At 48.3% G+C, this 17,936-nt stretch overlaps 7 protein-coding genes across 7 annotated transcripts; 3 read left to right on the forward strand and 4 right to left on the reverse strand.

Moving 5' to 3' along the window:
• Positions 1 to 61: 61 nt before the first annotated feature.
• On the reverse strand, positions 62 to 3,016 carry TrAFT101_000894 (uncharacterized protein). Its single transcript, XM_024904598.2, has 3 exons — positions 2,241 to 3,016; positions 1,945 to 2,177; positions 62 to 1,888 (listed from the first exon to the last, which is right to left on the reverse strand). The coding sequence occupies exons 1-3, from the start codon at positions 2,595 to 2,597 to the stop codon at positions 1,000 to 1,002; spliced, it is 1,479 nt and encodes a 492-aa protein (XP_024765125.2). The 5' UTR covers positions 2,598 to 3,016; the 3' UTR covers positions 62 to 999.
• Positions 3,017 to 3,416: 400 nt separating this feature from the next.
• On the reverse strand, positions 3,417 to 7,675 carry TrAFT101_000895 (uncharacterized protein). The gene is made up of 3 exons (XM_024903310.2): positions 7,325 to 7,675; positions 7,209 to 7,269; positions 3,417 to 7,158 (listed from the first exon to the last, which is right to left on the reverse strand). The coding sequence occupies exons 1-3, from the start codon at positions 7,514 to 7,516 to the stop codon at positions 4,928 to 4,930; spliced, it is 2,484 nt and encodes an 827-aa protein (XP_024765127.1). The 5' UTR covers positions 7,517 to 7,675; the 3' UTR covers positions 3,417 to 4,927.
• Positions 7,676 to 8,621: 946 nt separating this feature from the next.
• Positions 8,622 to 9,113, forward strand: TrAFT101_000896 (uncharacterized protein; the record flags this gene model as incomplete). The annotated part of the gene is made up of 1 exon (XM_024899078.2): positions 8,622 to 9,113. The coding sequence occupies one exon, from the start codon at positions 8,622 to 8,624 to the stop codon at positions 9,111 to 9,113; it is 492 nt and encodes a 163-aa protein (XP_024765128.2).
• Positions 9,114 to 10,223: 1,110 nt separating this feature from the next.
• Positions 10,224 to 11,807, forward strand: TrAFT101_000897 (uncharacterized protein). Its single transcript, XM_024902293.2, has 4 exons — positions 10,224 to 10,406; positions 10,466 to 10,517; positions 10,631 to 11,589; positions 11,671 to 11,807. The coding sequence occupies exons 1-3, from the start codon at positions 10,226 to 10,228 to the stop codon at positions 11,448 to 11,450; spliced, it is 1,053 nt and encodes a 350-aa protein (XP_024765129.2). The 5' UTR covers positions 10,224 to 10,225; the 3' UTR covers positions 11,451 to 11,589; positions 11,671 to 11,807.
• NMD3 (ribosome-binding protein) lies at positions 11,540 to 13,335 on the reverse strand. The gene is made up of 2 exons (XM_024907486.2): positions 13,209 to 13,335; positions 11,540 to 13,091 (listed from the first exon to the last, which is right to left on the reverse strand). Exons 1-2 carry the CDS (start codon positions 13,271 to 13,273, stop codon positions 11,612 to 11,614), a joined length of 1,545 nt encoding a protein of 514 aa, XP_024765130.1. The 5' UTR covers positions 13,274 to 13,335; the 3' UTR covers positions 11,540 to 11,611.
• Positions 13,336 to 13,857: 522 nt separating this feature from the next.
• Positions 13,858 to 14,879, reverse strand: ESF2 (RNA-binding ATPase activator esf2). Its single transcript, XM_024907487.2, has one exon. The coding sequence runs from the start codon at positions 14,823 to 14,825 to the stop codon at positions 13,866 to 13,868; it is 960 nt and encodes a 319-aa protein (XP_024765131.2). The 5' UTR covers positions 14,826 to 14,879; the 3' UTR covers positions 13,858 to 13,865.
• Positions 14,880 to 15,569: 690 nt separating this feature from the next.
• TrAFT101_000900 (uncharacterized protein) lies at positions 15,570 to 17,197 on the forward strand (the record flags this gene model as incomplete). Its single annotated transcript, XM_024909400.2, has 3 exons — positions 15,570 to 15,974; positions 16,048 to 16,932; positions 17,084 to 17,197. 3 exons carry the CDS (start codon positions 15,570 to 15,572, stop codon positions 17,195 to 17,197), a joined length of 1,404 nt encoding a protein of 467 aa, XP_024765132.1.
• Positions 17,198 to 17,936: the final 739 nt, after the last annotated feature.

Genomic DNA, 17,936 nt, shown 5'->3' on the forward strand with positions numbered 1-17,936 from the left:
AGAAGTGCCCCTAGTTCTTTCTATTACTCATCTACACGTGGTCCATTGAGATCAGACTACATCCGAGAAAACGTAAACTTCATTAATTTGCGCTATTTCTATCTTTTCTCTTCTTCTATTTCCTCCTAGCTTTGTTTGTTAAGTATTCCCCCAATCGCTCACTTTCGTCTTGTGAAACAAAAAAAGAAATAAAGATGAAAAGTAAAAAATAGCCACAACAAAATAAAAATAAAAATAAAAATACCAACTTCAAGCCCTCCCCTAAGACATAGATCATGAAATGTTGATAAGAGACAAAAAAAAAAAAAAAAAAAAAAGGAATTGTAAGAGAAGAAGAAAAAAAGAATCGCTCGCTTTCCCCCTCCTATTTTTTGGTGTCCTTGTCCTCCAATTTTCGTAAAAGCTGGTTTTATTTTCTCTTACTGCTGAAGAGGGGTATCGACGACAAAGAAGGCAATAGAAAAAAAAACAAAATAATAAAAAATCGTAATAAGTATAGAGATATATGCCCACCATATTCTGGCATCATAATAAGAAAGGAAGAGAGGTGGGGGAAAGGGAGAATATTTAGACCCGAGGCGTGTGGCCTATACCAGACACAAAAACCCTCCCAATCTCGCAAAGACAATAAACACTATCGCCCAACAGGGCATGTTAGTTTATATGTATAGCATATAATAAACGGTATGTAAGATAAAAAGAAAATAGAGCCATATACAGATATGACAGCATAAAAATATCAATGTTGGTGTGACAAGGGAGGAAAGGGGGAATCAAACAGCCCAAGTATGCGAAGCGAAAGAGAAAAGGTGAAGAAGAAAAATCGCGTCAAGTGATATAAAGTCTAGAGCAGCATATGAACAAAGAAAATATGTAAGCTGCGGCTGACAAAATGTGACATAGACACTGAAGTTAGATGTGAAAATACAAGGTTGCCAAAGATACAATTAACAAGGCCAACTTTGCCATCAATTATTTTTTTTTTCTTCTTTCTCTTCTTTAAAAGAAACAAGCAGCGGCAACAAAGGCAACAATCAGGCCTGCAAAAGCAGGGCTGCCTTGCTGGCGGCCAGCTTCACCCTTCTTAGTAGTCGTAGTAACCGGAGCAGAGTCACCCTGGGTTTGTGAAGGCCCAGAGGGCGCCGCTGTGGTCTGTGATGATGTGCCGTTCTCGTGGAACATGCCGGGGTTCACAGACGGACGGGCGTGAGCATAAGACGCGGTTTTCGAAGCCTTGGTGGTGGTGGAAGCATCGGTCTCGCTCGCACCCGAGGTAGCGCCGGTAGTGGCCGCGGAACTCTGTGCCGTCGTCGACTCTGCAGCTGTGGAAGAAGCTGCCGCGGTTGTTGATGCCTCTGTTGAGGCTGGCGCGGTGGTGGATGCCTCAGTAGATGATGCAGCAGCGGTAGTCGATGTGGCCTTCTCTGCCTGGGCAGCAAAGCCACCGGCCTTAAGCTCGGCAACAGTAGAGCTTGGTTCGGCAGATGAGGAGGATCCAGAGTCGGAGCCGGAGCCGGAGCTGCCATCCGTGTTGAAGGTCACGATGTTAGCAGTGCCGCCCTTTGGAACAGTGACAACACAGAATGAAGCGCCACCAGCGCCAACAGCAGACTCATTGCTGTCGACGTTACCGGAGGAATTGGGTGAGATCGAACAGGGTAACCCGTTGCAGCCACCGTCAGGGCATTCAATCTTAACGCCGAAGGTGGGCAAGGTGCTCATCAAAGAGGAACCTGTATAGATAGGGTTCCAGCCAATCTTGACAAAAGTTTCGCCATTGGAATCGGTGTTAGCTCCGGCAACGTAGGGAGCCCAGTTGCCAACCGGCTTGCTTGAGGTACCCCAAACACAGTCTGCAACGGTACTTCCGGGAGGGTTGATATAGTAGCTACACATTTGCGTGTTAGTTTGTGGTATATGCGGCAAACGATTTTTCAGTCTTACTGAGCGGCGGTTGAACACCAGTAGCTAGTATCGGGAACAGCCAAGGTTGCTGAAGATGAGACCTCAGTTGGGATAAGCATCGCCTCGTTACCAGGCAAAACTGTCTGGCACCAAGACATCGATTCACCACAATCATTGACAGCTACGACAGCACCGGTACCCTCAACGCAGTAAGGCTTGTTAGGAAATGGCTTGTGGATTGTGCCACTATTATCGCAAAACAGTCCTCCGTTCTGATACAGTTAGCAGTCAGGAATGAAAAGATTGTCTCTCTCGGCGTTGTAGTAAAAACTTACCATTGAAGCTGGATAGGTGTATGAAGAATCGGGATCCCATTGTGCCATAACCATGCCTGGCTTACAAGCAATTGGACAGTAGCTACCCGGTTTACAAGGCTGATCTGGACTCATAGCCCAGCCAGCATTCTGTGCATCGGGTGTGACAGCAACGAGGTTAGGATCGTCAGTCGGGAACGCGCATTGTCCTCGTTTGACAATGGAGTTGGCATCCTCTACTGTGTGAGAGCGCAAATGGGTGTGTTTCTTATTAGGAAGTTGGTGAAGTCTGCGATGGGATGAGGCGACTGTACTGGCGGGCAGCGAGAGAAGCACAACCGCCGACGCGAAGGCGGCCTGAACGTCTGTAACCTTCATGGCGTCGCGAGGAAAACGAATGTGTAAGTCGTGATAGCGGGTTTAGCGAGAAAGAGAGACAAGAGGTCGCTCGGCAGGGGCGAGTACGACGCTCGGGATTCGAAATTTCGAACAAACAGAACGAATAGAGGCTGTGTTATACAAACAATCAACCAAAGAGTGACAGAAGCGACGGCAAAAGAAAGCTCGTCTATACGACAGCGACAACACGACACGACACGACACGACACGGCGGAAAACGGAAAAAAGAGAGAGACAGCGGTGACGGTCGAGAAGATCTATGAAAAGAGCGACAGAGGGACCCTTGGTGAGCAGGGCAACAGTGGGCAGGCAAAAGGGAAGGGATTGACTGTGGTTAGTTCGGAATAATACCTAGTGGTATTACCACAAGCTCGTGGCTAATAATGCCTCGACCGCCGCTTCGCTGAAGATGGGCTTTTGCTGTGATGCCTGTCCAGCTGTGTGGATCCGTGGGATGAGCGCGTCGAAATTAAACAACACATGAGCCAATCAGCATGCGGCCTGCTTCTCCCCTGGGAAACCGGTCACCAAACCAGCCACTAAGACAGGGCCAAAGGAAATTAAGGCCCTCTTAGTATGAGATACGTATCGAATGCTGCATTGACTGCAACGGGAGCACGTCCCATTATCCACCAGCTAGACGGGGTTTCATTTTCCCCCATTGTCTAAGAGGATTAGCGAGAGCTGCTGTGTGCGTCGGGGGCAACATCAGCACACCTGTAGACGAGGCGGCTCGCCGCCAGACAGCGAAACCATGAGCCAACAAAATTGCTACCAAGACTATTATGTAGTGCTGTCGTGCTAATCGTCAATAGTACGCAACAGTGCTCGACTTGGTAGCAATAGCAGCGTCGGTCTTCCTTAGTGGGATCTGTATATTGGCGCGCTGCGCCAAAAGCAAAAGCAAACGTCCGCCCCCTGACGACCGGACTTTTCGTCGCGGTATCAACCTGCCTGCCGACTGTCGCACCACAAGGGTATCCGTTACAGTCATTCTTCTCGGGTATACTGCGCATGCAAACACATCATCGCGGCGATATCAGCAGCGGCGGATAAGGAGAAGTAGTTGATCGGCGCCGTGAAAGGCGATACTAGTATTTGGCGGAACGCTCCGAATCGTCGCTGCGTCTTTGCTGATCCCCCAGCAGCTTCGCCGTTATTAGGACAATTAAGGCTGACCGCGCTACCCCACGAGGTGTCCTTATTAACTGCCTATCAGAGACGAACATCTCCCATGCTTGGAGATGTTGGTGGCACTCGTCCCAATTTCAGTTTGAGACGACTTAAAACGAAACAGAATTTTCAGTGTCTTGTTGCCGCAGCCAAGTCAATTCAGTCTCCCTGTTATCAACAAGCCAGTTCCGTTTAGACACGGCCTCTCCTTTTTTTTTGGCATGGGGTTGCAGGGATAGAAATTTTGCTTAGACGATGTGCTCCACTTAACACGAGCATGAACGCCCACAAACTGTCATTATAAGCTGGACGAAGTTGGCAAGTTCTCCATACCGAGAGAGAGCTAAACCCAGTCCAGAGTTCAGCAGCCTCAACCCCAGAAAAGATGCCTGTGCAGAGCCAGGAGGTCCTATGTCGTCTTTGGGGCGAAGTAGGACGGTGAGTATTGGCTCGGAGTACTCCGTAGTGTAATACCTACCACTAGAAGCAGTAATAGCTGCCTGTCGAGTTATACCGTAAAGGGACTGCCATGCTATCAAGACTTTCATTCTCCAGGCCCCGTGCTCTGTGTTATACTCGGTTAAATCTCTCAAATCTCGCTCGTTATCGTGATATCATCTGCTTCGCCCACAGTGGCTGCTGGTATTTGGACTGGATAAGGAACAGTAATGAATTGTGATTTCTTCTACTCCATTTTATCCCTAGTCTCCAATAGAAGCGGCGTCATGCGAAAGCTTGTCTACCCCTCCTGCCCCCTGGGTTTGATCAATTTGCCTGGCTTCTTGGCGTTGAGATACATATTCCGGCAGCTATTAGAGCAGTATAGATCTCTTGGATCGAGTTCCCGATACGGCGAGCCAAGAAACCAAGGCTTTCAATTTGCTTTACCAGCGGTACATTGTACTTCGTCTCTTGTCTCATATATTGTTAGAAATGTCCTCTCTGTTGACTGTGTTTTGCCAAAGAACGCATATGCTCTTCCAATAGGGTGTGAGTCCAGGTTAGTGTTTGGTCAACAATGCTACATCTCAATCCTAGCATAGAGTCGAGTTGGTTTTTTTTTTAAACTACATTGGCGTAACGCAATGCAATTACGTCCGCGTTGGGTGTAATTACGTGTTCGCCTCATCAGCTTTTCAAATATCCTTTTCGCGATGGCCAACCACTTTTGCGAAAGAATCAAATGACATGGTCATTGAATGACGACCTGCCGTTTTGCTTCGTAAGTGCTCATCGTAATTAAGCATCTGCTTATAGGGAACTTTCGCTATTATCTCAACCATCCGAGCAATAGACTTCTTCCCTCGCAACGAAGTGATTGAATCATAGGGATCCGGTGGCGCATATATTTTGGAAATATCAATCAGCTCTTCACTAGCTGACTCTGCAGAACGGTCGTTAACTTCGAGGATATGACCACCTGCACCAGCCGTGATATCATGTTGGACTGTTCCAGCAACCGCCTCGGGGCAGGTGATATGCGTCAACATGATGGGTTCGACAATGCCAATCTGGCTCTTGTCGAACGCATCCCGAAGAGCTGCTTGAACCGCTGTTTTGGCCGCACTGCTGAAGTGGCCACCAGTTGGTGTCTCCAGCGCATCGCTTGCTGTATTAAGTGTAACATGGACGTGACACCCGTGCATCGGCGACGCACGTCGAGGCCCTCTTGCTAAACCAGCTATAGCCCCATTAAAGAGTTGTTGGCGTGCTTCATCTGTGTCAACTAGCACGGCGCTGGCATCACCCGTCATAGGAATCTCGATTTGAACAATATTACCGTCCTTTTCAACGCCAGATTCCATCAGAACGTCCTGTTCATCCGCCTCTATAGGCTTGAGAACAACGGAACATGTGACTTTGCCTGATTTTCCGGCTACTGGACGGTCAAAAACAACCTCTCGAGGATCAGTCATGGTGTTGACACATTCTTTGTAGTCAACCTCGATTGGACCAAACTCGGCGTCTATCTTGTATTTTTGCTTCATGTTGTAGAGAGATACATCCAGATGAAGCTTACCCATGCCTTGGATAGTGAACTGGTCGGTCTTTGAGTTTTTACTCCATCGCAGACTTGGATCTTCTCGCGATGCACTCTCCAGTGCTATCTCTAGCTGCTGCGCCGCTACATTTCCATATGGATCAACTTGTAGGAAAGCAACAGGTGGCGGGATTTCAGGTGGTCTGATTTGAATATGCCGTAAATTCTCGGGAACAGCTTTGCCACCTGCCATGGTGATCAGGGTATCTCCAGTGCGTGCTTTCTTGAGTCCTCTCAATGCTCCAATTTGGCCAACAGAGAGTTCTTGAATATCGTGAGTCTTGGACGCTGATATCTGTAAGATACCCATGGGTCGTTCTTGGGTAAGCATATGAGTGTTGAAGCTTGGCGCATTACGGGTCAAAGTTCCGTGATAAACTCTCACAAAACTGATAACACCTTCTTTAGGGTGATCAAAAACTTTGAAGACAGAAGCCACTGAGCTGACGTTCGCGTCAATAGTATTCTTGCCTTTTTGTTTAAGTGCTTCGCGCAGCTCGCTCTTGGTACCCCCAACACGGACCTCCGCGTCCGGCCGCTCAGCCGGGTTGGGAAGATAGTCCGCAATGGCATCCATCAGAGGCTCAACCCCAATGTGACGAAAGCTTGAACCGGCAAACACAGGTATGACGCGACCGTCGCCACTTTGAATACTCTTTCGTATAGCCTGCTTTAGTAGAGAGGCAGGAATGTTTTCGTTCTCAGCTAAAAACTCGTCCATCACAGCTTCGTCAAAATCTGCCAGGCCCTCGATTAGACGCTGCCGTGCTAATTGAATTTCCGCCAATAAGGGTTGGTTTGACGATGAAAGCATCTCTTTGAGCTCGGTTGGTCCATATCGAGTTTTTTGTCTTTCACTCTTCCATCGATATCCCACACCGTCGACGACATCTATTACACCAACAAAGTCCTCTTTCTCCCACCATGGAATTTGGCAAACTAAAGGCCATCCTTTGAGTCGAGAGCCAATTTCCAAGACGGATTTTCTAAACGATGCGCCCTCTCGGTCCAGTTTGTTGCAATAAACAATCCGCGGAATCTTGAATTCTTGGGCAGAGGACCATACTCGCTCCGTGTGAGCTTCTACGCCTTTGACAGAATCAATAATGCAGACAGCCCCGTCAAGAATTGGTAGGCACCGATCAACTTCAAATCTAAAGTCTTGATGACCGGGAGTGTCGATCAAATTGATAGTCTTTGGAGTTGTTCCAGGTAGGCAATCTCGCTGGAGTGGCCAATTGAATGTGATGGCGGCTGATTGGATAGTGATTCCACGTTCCCGTTCAAGTTCAAGGAAGTCGGTCACAGTGTTGCCCGAATCCACATCTAAGGCTATCAGCTCGGTTTATCTAAATATCGGAAATTCTTGCGCTCACCTCCTACTCTCTGTGTCACGCCACTATAGTAGAGCATGCGCTCAGTTGTTGTTGTTTTGCCCTACTCGGTATATGAGCTGCAAAATCAAGACGGGATGAGCGGTTGCAAGTCTTACAGCGTCAACGTGGGCAATAATACCAATGTTTCGGGTATTTTCAAGCATCGAGCTTATATTTCTTGTGCCGCCAACATTCCTGCTAGAGTGCCTCCTTGATGAACGTGCTTCAGTCGCTGCCCTGTAAACTGAGGTGCTGAAGAGGCCGCATTGCCTCACTGAGGCTCGGCGACAGAGCGCCACGACAATCATGATTATTTGATGTTGGAGTTTAGCATCGCAAGGAATGACAGCGATGGTGGTTGCACTACCAGCATCAGGACCGCACTCTCCGCAATTGGCTATTGCGCGAGTCCTGGACAAAACACCGAAGTTGTTTGCATTGGAATTTTAAGCTTCCAAAGCTTGGCCTGAAATCCTAGGTGGCAGATCTTGTTTAGCGGGGCTTACGGAGTAGAGGGGCTGTAGGTGGTGGTGGCGCCTGCCCGGACGACTACAGACATGCTTGCAGTACACACAGGTACTACCTGTAGGTACCTTATGCTTAATTCGCATACATGTTGAGGATATGAAGCGATTTGATACACTACTAAGTCATGCATGCTTCTCGAACGTCTATTAGTTCCTACCGAATCTTTTTATTGATCAAACAGCAGGTTGCTTGTATCTGTCTGGAGATGTATGGAGAAATATCGAGCGTGATACGTGGATAGTCCAATACTCCAGTACCAAAGTATACTAACATATATCTGAATTTGTTTTATAAGCGTCATGGAAACTTATAATTACTAGGTAGGTATTGCAGCTACTTATTACATATTGAATCTTTACTATCGAAAAGTACAGGCAAAGTCACACGAAAGTTACGGCTCTAGGTTAGGTTATGAGTGTAGACGAGGGGGATTGCCAGTGCTCCTACTAATAAATAGTGCACAAGCAAGGATGACTGGACGAAAAAAGATGTACAACATCTACCTAGTACCTGGTACTACCTAAATTTACCAACATATTAAGTACTTGGCTGAAAAATGCGTCCTTCAGCTTCTGTAATTGAAGTGACCATCACATGATGTACACGTGCTCACTGCTATTCTTTCTTCTTCACCAGGGGAGGAGACATCAAGGGCTATCTCTCGAAAGAATCCTTACTTATGAAGCAGTAATCTGGTAAATCACTCGATATTCTGGTCGATTATAAGGTATCCATTCCTTGGAGCTGGTCGTTTCTTCCACGGTTTCCTTTCAGATGCCCTGGCGTACCCTGGGCTTTACGCGATGCCCGTACACTCTCAATATTCAGCTTCACGCCTGGACAAACGCTTCGGAGCACAACTCGCGAGTGCGCAAGAGGTAGAAAATGGCCACGTTTCATCAGTTTGTGAGATCGATACCTCGGCCATTTCCGGATCCATATATTGAGTGGCACATTGGGCTCTATGATGCCGCCACTACTCTTAAGCGGCAGCTAGAGAGATTGACGCAGAAGCCGCTGCTGTCTGATACGCGTCTTTTGGAGTTGGGTGTTGTTCACGGCCCAGAGTTAATCATCGACGAAGAAAATCCCATTGATTTCGAACATCGATATTTCAGTCCTGACACTCCTCACGTGGCGGCGCAACGCGCGAAAAGGTGGAATGAGGTCAATAAGTGGCCGCCACTAGATCTGGATAACCCAGATATCATTGTAAATTGGAGAGACTACCCGATACGGACGAACATACCACTATATGACGATATCGTTGAAAATATTGACAGATGTTTGAAGATGGTGGATTGGGAAAGAGAAGATGGAGACCACATAGAAGTCTCTAGTCAACCAGAGCATCGCCCTTGGATCAGATTTTTGTGAGCCAATCCAAGGGCATTTGAACACTAGATGGGCGACTCAGCTAAAAGTTTCCTAGATCCCCACTCAGGACCAATTTCTCTAGATACAATGAAGAGCAGATTCACCAGAGCTACTATCATCGATTCACGTTATACGATTGGCTAGTGCGTCCGCCTTCCTGGTGTTCAGATTATCATGCAGATACAGAAGTATCTCACGCATTAGTGATTGTTTCTGATACGATCACGCCTCCTGATAGTCGCCTATTGAGGAGTGAGGTGCTATTTGCTGCTATGGTATTGAGAGAGGGTCTGGCACAACTGTTTTGGCAGAAACATTATACTCTCCCCGTAGGTGCTTCTACCAGCGCTCAAAGAAGCTTTACTAACACCGTATCAACCTTTGTTTTTAGTTATTGATGATATCTTTTAATAAGACAGGCTGTCGTATACTCCATATTCATTTTGAGAATACGATACTTCATATCAGGGCCTCTCGTCCTTTGAATCTGGTTGGCAGTGATGGTACTGTGCCCCCGGACGGGCTATTTGTAGCCCGGTGGCTTATGGCCCAACCCGCCGGCGAGACTCGGTTTTCTAAAATAATGTGAAAATACAAGAAAATACGATTAGCGTGAGCTTTAAAGTCATGGGACATTTGGGCCCTTGGCTCTAACAAGTACATGGGAGGAAGTTTTTTTTTTTTTTAACTAGCAAATGATTATTTAAGTGACGGCTGTCCATGTTCTTCTGCGATTGAATGATGGAAAGAAGTTGTAGGAATTCATAGAACCTATTTCTAATAGGTTGTTGGATGTTGATTAGTTGCTCGTTTATTCTGGCGTGATGATAGATATCTCTATAATCTGCCATATCTAAATGGGGATAAATGCCAGCTCGGAGATATAATTACTGTCTAAGTCCCAACGTCAACCATGAACCAATGTAAATTTATTTACTCTTTTTGTGTAATTTCTTTCAATTGTTCTGATTAATGTGACTGAACCAGCGCCGCTTACCTACTGCATTATGCGCAAGTGGTACGTACCTACAAATGCACTAAAACTTACGACTGCGAACGAAGCGCCAGCTCAACTGAGTCTCCAATGCTACGAATTGCAGCGTCTCGCAGTCATGGCAAGAAAACTGCCATGGAAAAGGACATCCGAGTCCTCCACAAGCAATACGGCAGGAAGAACAGCAGCTCAAAGCCCCAGGGAGCATCCTTCAGGCTTAAGATCGACGGCGCAAGATGACAGCCGTGATATCTTGCGAACGCCAGTGTCGCGTAGATACCAGCGCGTTTTGGATTCAGGTATGAAAAAAGAACATATGTTCTCTAAACCAAGCGCTAATACAGCGAATTGTCTGTAGATCCTATCCGAAGTCCGTCTACTTCGCCTCCTCCAGAGCGGCCTCATGAAGAGTACGCGTCCAAAACCTCCATCTCATTTTATGCTGCGTGAAACCGCCCATTTTGTGGATGCGCGCCCTTTCATTCCACGTATCAGGTTGACTTACTGACTTATCCCCTGTTAGATTCATGATTCTAGGGCCACTCAATGATGATAAGTACAGGATGGTCGATGATGAGTTTCTGCACATCGCTCAGCGCTTCACGGCGCATCTCCATCGTGCAGAGTACGATCGCCTCAAAGCACTAGCCAAGGCTCAAAATGCGGCTACCATTCGCGAGATTGAGTGGCCAGTCGTGGTAGACGCAGTGCCAACTATGAGAGCAAGGCAGAGAAGCGATTTGGCTCAGCGGGACATGAAGCAGCGTAAGACACTGGAGGGTGACGGAGAAGCAAGGGACGATGAGAGTGTGCTGCCGTCTCTGGCGAGAACAAATCTGCGGGGCTTGATGGAGGCACCGAGGCGGGAGGGCAGGATTATTATGCCTTCTGCAAGTGCTTCATCGTCATCGAGTAGGACGAGAGCGGCTGCGGGCTATTCGAGCAAATCCTCGCCACAGCGGGATCATCGAAGCCGTGCGAGATCACCGCCAACATCAATGCCATCATCCTCCAAAAGGATCAAGTTTGAACCGCCCTCTCATATACGCCCAAGTACGACGTCGCGCAGAACCGTTTTACCAAATCCCCATACAAGCCCTCAGGCCACATCCTCATCCTCTACAGGAACGGCTCACAAAAAGATTCCTCACTCAGATCGTAAAAATGATGATCGTCAATCTATTGACGGTCTTGACGAGTTGGATGATGATCTTTTTGGGCTGCACAAGCGCATGATGAATAGAAAAAAGTCAAGAGAACAGTTCAAACGACCAGAGGTCAAACAAGAAGCCAAACAAGAACCAAAGACGATTGATTTGGGCTCCATACCGTCCTTCTTATAATATATGCTCTTTTGGCACTGGCTGGAATATTTACGAAGGAAGTCACAACTTTCATCGGGAGACTCATATGGATGTTTTTAAGAACATGGGCAGGGGTCCATTGAGAATCAAACATGACCTTCGTTAATATCTCATTGCAGTAAGTTTCATTAAACCATATACTAATCCTCCATGGTGAGCTCATCAAAATCATCTAACAGCTCGTCCATGTTCACCGTAGGCACGCCGTCATCACCGTCCATATCCGTTTCTGCTATACTCATCTCCTCATCAGTTACCTTTCTGGGGTTCTTGTATACCGCCAAAGCAGCACGAAGCTCCTCATCTTCCTCAACGTCTCGCAAGAACATTTCGTACTCCTTATCCATACGCTCTTGGTCTGCCTTCTTTGGTAGAAGTTCGCCCTCGTCCTTAGCCATACGCTTGAGCTTCCAGTTGCGGCGACGATTCCTCCTGCGGTTGGGGTAGTGTTTCTTCACTAGCACAACGTCTGGGATTATTGATGAATATGTGTTGGACTCCTCGATCGCATCGTACTCGGGGTTGTTGAAGTTAGTGCCATTCAGCAGGTAACCCATCGCTGAGTCGCCTGGCTGCAGCAAGCCTCCCAGATGTGTTCGCGTGAAGTACGTCCTGTCGTTAACGCCCAGATCGGACGCACGAGCGACCGTTGCCTCAGCGAGCAACCACCTGCCATTCCGAGTGGGGGTCGGCTCAATATCCATGATGATGAACTCAACCAACTCCATAGCGTCGGCGAGAGCTGTGAAAGGAGCACGCCAGTAGAGAGATGCGCTCACTTCTGCGGTCTGAAGGGTTTGTGGATCCATGAGATAGACTGCTGTGCCAATCTTGTGGCAGAGGACGAGAGGTGAGATGTTGCCGCTCTGTTTTGCCATCTTTATAGGCAGCGCAACCAGGTCATCTCTACATACGGGGACAATTTCGGCAGAGAAAGTGAATTTGTATGATTTTTTAGAAGTGTGGGTATCCATGGAGATCAACTCTTGGGCGGCCTTGACCTTGACGGGAACGACTGAGTTGAGGAAGTCGACAAACTTCTCCGCCTGATTTCGAACGGAAAAGAAAAAATCGATACCGTCTTTGGCTTCCTTGATGTTGAGGGTTTCTTTGTGCGCACCATGTTTCAGGATCAGCTGTTCCAAGAAGTGGAATGTTCTCTTGTGCAAGACTTTCTGTCGGACTTGTACGCAGGCCCTCCAGTGGTTTGGGGTGAAACTCTTTTGACAGTCGGGACACTGCTGATGTGCCACGACATATACAACTTCAAAGCTCTGCTGCAGCAACACTCCTTGTTGGACAGAGTCTTGGATTGTCAGCTTGACTTTGACTCTTCGAGAGTGAGGCTCAGTCCAGATGAAGCTTGCATCGACGATTCGCACTTTGTTCAGGCCTCTTAGCTTCTTGAGGCAGAGAGCTAAAAGCTCGCGAGATTCGGGCATGGCGACGATCCAACTGGCCGGTGGCAACATCCATCTCTCGCAGTCTCTGCACTGCTGGATGGTAGCTTCTCGCTGGATTCCATTGGTGATGTCGTTGGTTAGCTTGATACAGTCGTAGCAGGTTGCGCCTGTCGCCGTCGTTCCATCGATCGGAGTACCGCAGTTGTGACAGAGGATTCTGAAGAGGAAAATATTGTGAGCCAAGGTCCTTTTCATTCACGGACACTGCGGAGATGCAGCCGCAGTGAAAGACCGAATCGGATACCGGTCTCGTGAGAGATGGATGGCTACTTACGTTGCACTCGTATGCGTCTGCGCAGCAGGCGCGATAGAGATGGCATCATCAAGGTCCATGGACATTTTGCTTGATGAGGTCGACGTATTGCGAAGGGATGTGTATGGTGGTAGATGATTTTACGCGGCTGGAGCCCGTAGATAATACAATATACACCAAAGTTCAAAAATTATTTTGCCCCGCTGCTTGATAAGCGTTTTTCTATGGCTTATCGCTGCATCTGGCCGCTGAAAATTTATTGCCTATCCAGTAGTAGTGGCCGGGGCAAAGAGCCAGTGCCAGGGAAGAATGTGCAATATTGAGTCATTGGTCGAGTCATCCGCGGGGACATGCACTAAAAGAGTTAACAACTTCACAAGACATCACGGCAGTTTCCACCTGCAGCTGTCCCTGCTTGGCTCTTCGCAAGAAATGTATTTAAAGGGACACATTATTAAGCGTTTGTTTTCAAGTCCTTTGGACACCAGTGGCCTGTTTTTATTACATGTTAATTTGGTAGATAGTACTAGGTACTCGAGTAAACTGAGGTAGGTACCCTGTAATGCAATGGATGCTTAATATTACGTCCCTTTGAACATAGTATCACTGACCAGAAAGCGGCGCTGAGTCTAAAGAGGAAAAAAAACCCAAAATTAAGATATATATCAAAGTTAGCTATTAAAAGATTTTGCTCAATACTCTGTTGACGCGCTCCGGCTGCTCGTTGGTATCATCACCCTTGCTGATCTTGGCAATCTGCCTAAATGTCCGTACGCTCTGCTTCGGCTCCTCGCCAGCCACAGCAGCATCATTCGCTTTCCTCTTCTTCGCCTTGGCCTTGGCCTCCATGCCGTCCAACATCTTGGCCCTCTCCACGTTGCGAACAAACAGCTTGTTCTCCCGCGTTGTCTTGCTAATCTCAGCCCTCATGCGACTTGTTCTCTCGGCGTCCTCAGCGGCGATCTGCTCCGTCAGATTGTGCCATTTGAAACCATTGAGGTACAGCAGGTTCCAGATATCGTCGTGGTAGTAGCTCCCCTTCTTGCCGCCGATTGGCCGTGCATTGAGGAGCTCGCACGCAGCCTTTGCGTCCTTCTTCTTGACAAACTCCACCCAGCCCTCGGTAAATGTCTTCTTCTTGTTGCCGCCTCCCTTGATGCGCCGCGCTCTTGCGACTGGGTCTTCGGGGGCGAGGAATATCCTGTTGATGGTGCCGTATGGAGTGAGAAGGGAGCGTAATTTGTTGGGTTTCATAAAGGGCGGCACGCGCGAAATGTATACGACCCCGGATTTTTTAATGGCCTCGTCTGTCGTAATAAGATTTTTCTTCGTCGCTGGTTGAGCAACGCGCGGTAGGTCTTTCGACTTTAGCTTTTTCGCTTTTGTCTTTTCCTCGCCTCCTTTATTTTCATCGCCTTTTTTTGTCGGCTCTAAGCCCTCCCTGTCTTCCTCATCGTCATCCTGGTCCTGATCGCTTGCTCCATCGTCATTGTCGTCGTCCTCGTCGTCGCTGCTAATTTTTCGTCGCTTTGGGCCGCGTCCTCCCTTTGTTACTTCATCTTCGGAGTCATATCCGTTTAGCTGGTCGTCTTCGCTATCGGAGGCACCCAAAAAATCATTGGCTTTTATAGCAGCCATTTTGTGTGTTTTGCAAAGCGTACTGCTTCACTCCAATATCACAGAAGCAACTCGGTTCTCTCCTAGCAGTTGCACTGGCAAAAAAAAGTTCCTTATCGCGATAAGAAATATGCTTATTACAGTAGCGGGGCGCATTGGATTATCAGATCAGACGGTGCCACTGTGCCCAGCTACCTGACTAAAGTGCTCTGTACCTGAAGCATCCTCTAATACTACTGCACCGCGCTCAGTATAATTTAGGCATTAGGTTAGAGAGCCGGAGAATAAATTTTAGGTAGCGATTTGCAGCCTCCTTTCGAAAAGCGGCTACTCCAACTTCCAAAACTAAATTATACTGAGCGCCGCGTGATTTTAGTGATTTTAGCCCTCGTAGAGACACTCGTTTGCCAATCTCTGCCCTGAATCCCCCATCTTTTGTTTGCCCAGGTAGTACTAGGGTACAATTAGCACTCGAAGAATTGTCCACTGTAGGCATTGCTAGTTTTGCTACTACTCCATACTTTGGAGGCAATATTACTGTGGAAAATGGTCATGGCGGGGCAACGATATCGGTGACGTGGGGCAAATGACAGACGGGCAGGCGCGGCTCTCCAGACGGTCTGGCATTATCATTTCCCCTCCCCATCCTTTCCATCGCCGATTTCAAATTTCCCATTACTTGACTTCATATACCTTTTTGCATATTCCGCTGTGAAATCGTTGTCAGTTGCAATCTCATTCTACCCTTGCGAGGAATACGCAGCCATGTCTGTCGAGGTGATCAATACCATCTCCCCCAATACCAACGAGGTTGTCATCACCCGCAATGGCCCGAATCCCGCCGATCTGGAGCTGCTCTCTCAGGTCGCCACAGACTCTTTTCTGAGCTTTCGCAAGACGACTCTCAAGGAAAGGCAAGACATTGTCAGGAAATTCCTCGACGGCCTGGAGAAAAACCAGGATGAACTCGCCCTGGAACTGACCACCCAGATGGGTCGGCCCATCGCTTATACGGCGAAAGAAATCACCACGGCTATCAAGAGGGCCGTGTATCTCCTCAAAATTAGCGACGAAGTTTTACGGGATGTCGAGGGTGAGCCTGAGAAAGGGTTCAAGCGTTTTATTCGGAGAGCACCCGTTGGGCCTGTTCTCATCATCTTCCCTTGGAATGTGAGCAAACCACACGCCTACTCCTTGGCCGCCGTTCAACGCGCCGTTATTAGCTAACATGCCGTGTCTCAAGTACCCATATTTGATTCTAGTCAATGTGCTGATTCCAGCAATCCTAGCTGGAAACAGCGTGATTCTAAAGCCATCCCCACAAACACCTACTGTTGTAGAACAGGTGGCCAAGCTTTTCGCGGCAGCTGGTCTGCCCGACGGCGTTCTGCAGTATTTCCACTGCGGGTCGCCTAGTATCATGGAAAGCATCATTCGAGATCCCAAGATCGCGCTCATCTGTTTCACGGGATCCGTTGCCGGCGGTCTTGCCGTGCAAAAGGCTGCCGCCGATCGGATTGTCAACGTGGGCCTCGAACTGGGCGGCAAAGATCCCGCATACATCAGAGATGATGTGGACATTGATTGGGTTGCTGAAGAGATTGTAGATGGCGCCATCTTCAATTCTGGTCAAAGCTGCTGCTCCGTTGAGCGAATCTACGTGGACGAAAAGATTCACGATGCTTTCGTCGCAGCCGTTCAGAAGGTGCTCAAGGGATACAAGCTTGGAGATCCATTCGATAAGTCCACTCATGTAGGACCCGTCATCTCCAAACGTTCCAAGGAAACAATAGAGTCACACATTCAAGATGCCTTGAAAAAGGGAGCCAAGGATGTGACGCCGGAAAACGAAAGTTTCCAAAACCCCCCGTCCAAGGGCAACTTTGTGAAACCAACCCTATTAACGGACGTGGATCACACTATGACAGTCATGACGGAAGAGACATTTGGGCCTGTGATTCCCGTGATGAAGGTAAAGGGTGACTCAGAGGCCGTCAAGCTGATGAACGACAGCGAGTTTGGCCTCTCGGCTAGTATCTGGACCAAGGATGTTGACCGGGGCTACGCCCTCTTGGAGGAAGTCGACGCTGGCACAGTTTTTGTCAACCGCTGTGACTATCCTAGCCCGGTAAGTCTGCGCGTGCACCCTAAAGCCCGAGCCCCTCTCCCTTGTCGGCCGCAGTCGCATCGCACCCGACCAAGGCAATAAGGGTAGCAAGGAAATGCTTTGATGAACACAGCCCCGTAACATATTGCTGACCGTAATACCAACATAATAGGATCTCGCATGGGTTGGATGGAAGAACTCAGGTAAGGGCCAGACGCTCGGAAAGTTTGGCTTTGAAGCATTTGTCAAGTCCAAGAGCTTCCACATCAAGGACTATCCCAAATAAGCGTCAGATCGCGGCTTGTGGAACATATCATATTACAATAAAGAAGAAAAAAAGAGCATCATTACTATCACCCAATTGACCTAGTGCCAGCTGTGCCTCCGCACCAACCCCAAAGATTAGCGAGAGATCTCCCTTTGGCTTCCTTTCAGCATCGAACAATGTGGCTTTGTGATTGGTTCGCCCACGCGGCAAATGATGCGAAGTTATATTGGACAAGGGTTTCCACGATTATCGTTTGTTTTCGCGTTTAAAGGATCACCGCGCGGCATCTCACATTTTCGTTATGCATGAATGGCGTATCCACCTCAGTCAACCCTAAATGCGCAGGCAGGCAGCCGGCTCCAGTGCAACCGTGATGAGATGAGACAAGAAATCGTCGTCGAGGCAAGGAGACGGCAAGTCTGCCAAGCCGTCGTCGACCCCATTCATTCTGTAACCCGCTTGATGTAGAAGAAAAAAGGAAGCAAACAGCGCCCGTGCACGCACGATGCTCCGCCCGCTGCTCCCTCCGGCCGTGAACGGTTGGCCTGATCGCCTACCGGCAGCTCATTACCCTGACGAATGCAACGGCGTACAGCGTCTTACATGAGGGTAACAGCAGCAACAGGAATGCCATTTTGGTTCTTCACGCATTCCACATTTGTGCGGGAGTACATATATAGGGCTTGGATTTAGGTGTAATGTGAGACACAGACACAGGCGGCCATCCTCTCCTAGTGTGTCGAGTGTCGCACTCTGC

This window comes from Trichoderma asperellum, chromosome 1, assembly GCF_020647865.1.
Source record: "Trichoderma asperellum chromosome 1, complete sequence".
In the NCBI taxonomy this organism is placed as follows: Eukaryota; Fungi; Ascomycota; class Sordariomycetes; order Hypocreales; family Hypocreaceae; genus Trichoderma; species Trichoderma asperellum.

Coding starts and splice junctions, on each gene's coding strand:
- NMD3 (XM_024907486.2), bottom strand. CDS start 13,273: ATGTCCATGGACCTTGATGATGCCATCTCTATCGCGCCTGCTGCGCAG. Junction 13,092..13,208: donor CAGACGCATACGAGTGCAAC/GTAAGTAGCCAT, acceptor TTTCCTCTTCAG/AATCCTCTGTCACAACTGCG.
- ESF2 (XM_024907487.2), bottom strand. CDS start 14,825: ATGGCTGCTATAAAAGCCAATGATTTTTTGGGTGCCTCCGATAGCGAA.
- TrAFT101_000894 (XM_024904598.2), bottom strand. CDS start 2,597: ATGAAGGTTACAGACGTTCAGGCCGCCTTCGCGTCGGCGGTTGTGCTT. Junction 2,178..2,240: donor ACACCTATCCAGCTTCAATG/GTAAGTTTTTAC, acceptor TAACTGTATCAG/AACGGAGGACTGTTTTGCGA. Junction 1,889..1,944: donor TGGTGTTCAACCGCCGCTCA/GTAAGACTGAAA, acceptor GCAAATGTGTAG/CTACTATATCAACCCTCCCG.
- TrAFT101_000895 (XM_024903310.2), bottom strand. CDS start 7,516: ATGATTGTCGTGGCGCTCTGTCGCCGAGCCTCAGTGAGGCAATGCGGC. Junction 7,270..7,324: donor TTATTGCCCACGTTGACGCT/GTAAGACTTGCA, acceptor TATACCGAGTAG/GGCAAAACAACAACAACTGA. Junction 7,159..7,208: donor CGTGACACAGAGAGTAGGAG/GTGAGCGCAAGA, acceptor TGATAGCCTTAG/ATGTGGATTCGGGCAACACT.
- TrAFT101_000897 (XM_024902293.2), top strand. CDS start 10,226: ATGGCAAGAAAACTGCCATGGAAAAGGACATCCGAGTCCTCCACAAGC. Junction 10,407..10,465: donor CCAGCGCGTTTTGGATTCAG/GTATGAAAAAAG, acceptor AATTGTCTGTAG/ATCCTATCCGAAGTCCGTCT. Junction 10,518..10,630: donor CCAGAGCGGCCTCATGAAGA/GTACGCGTCCAA, acceptor ATCCCCTGTTAG/ATTCATGATTCTAGGGCCAC.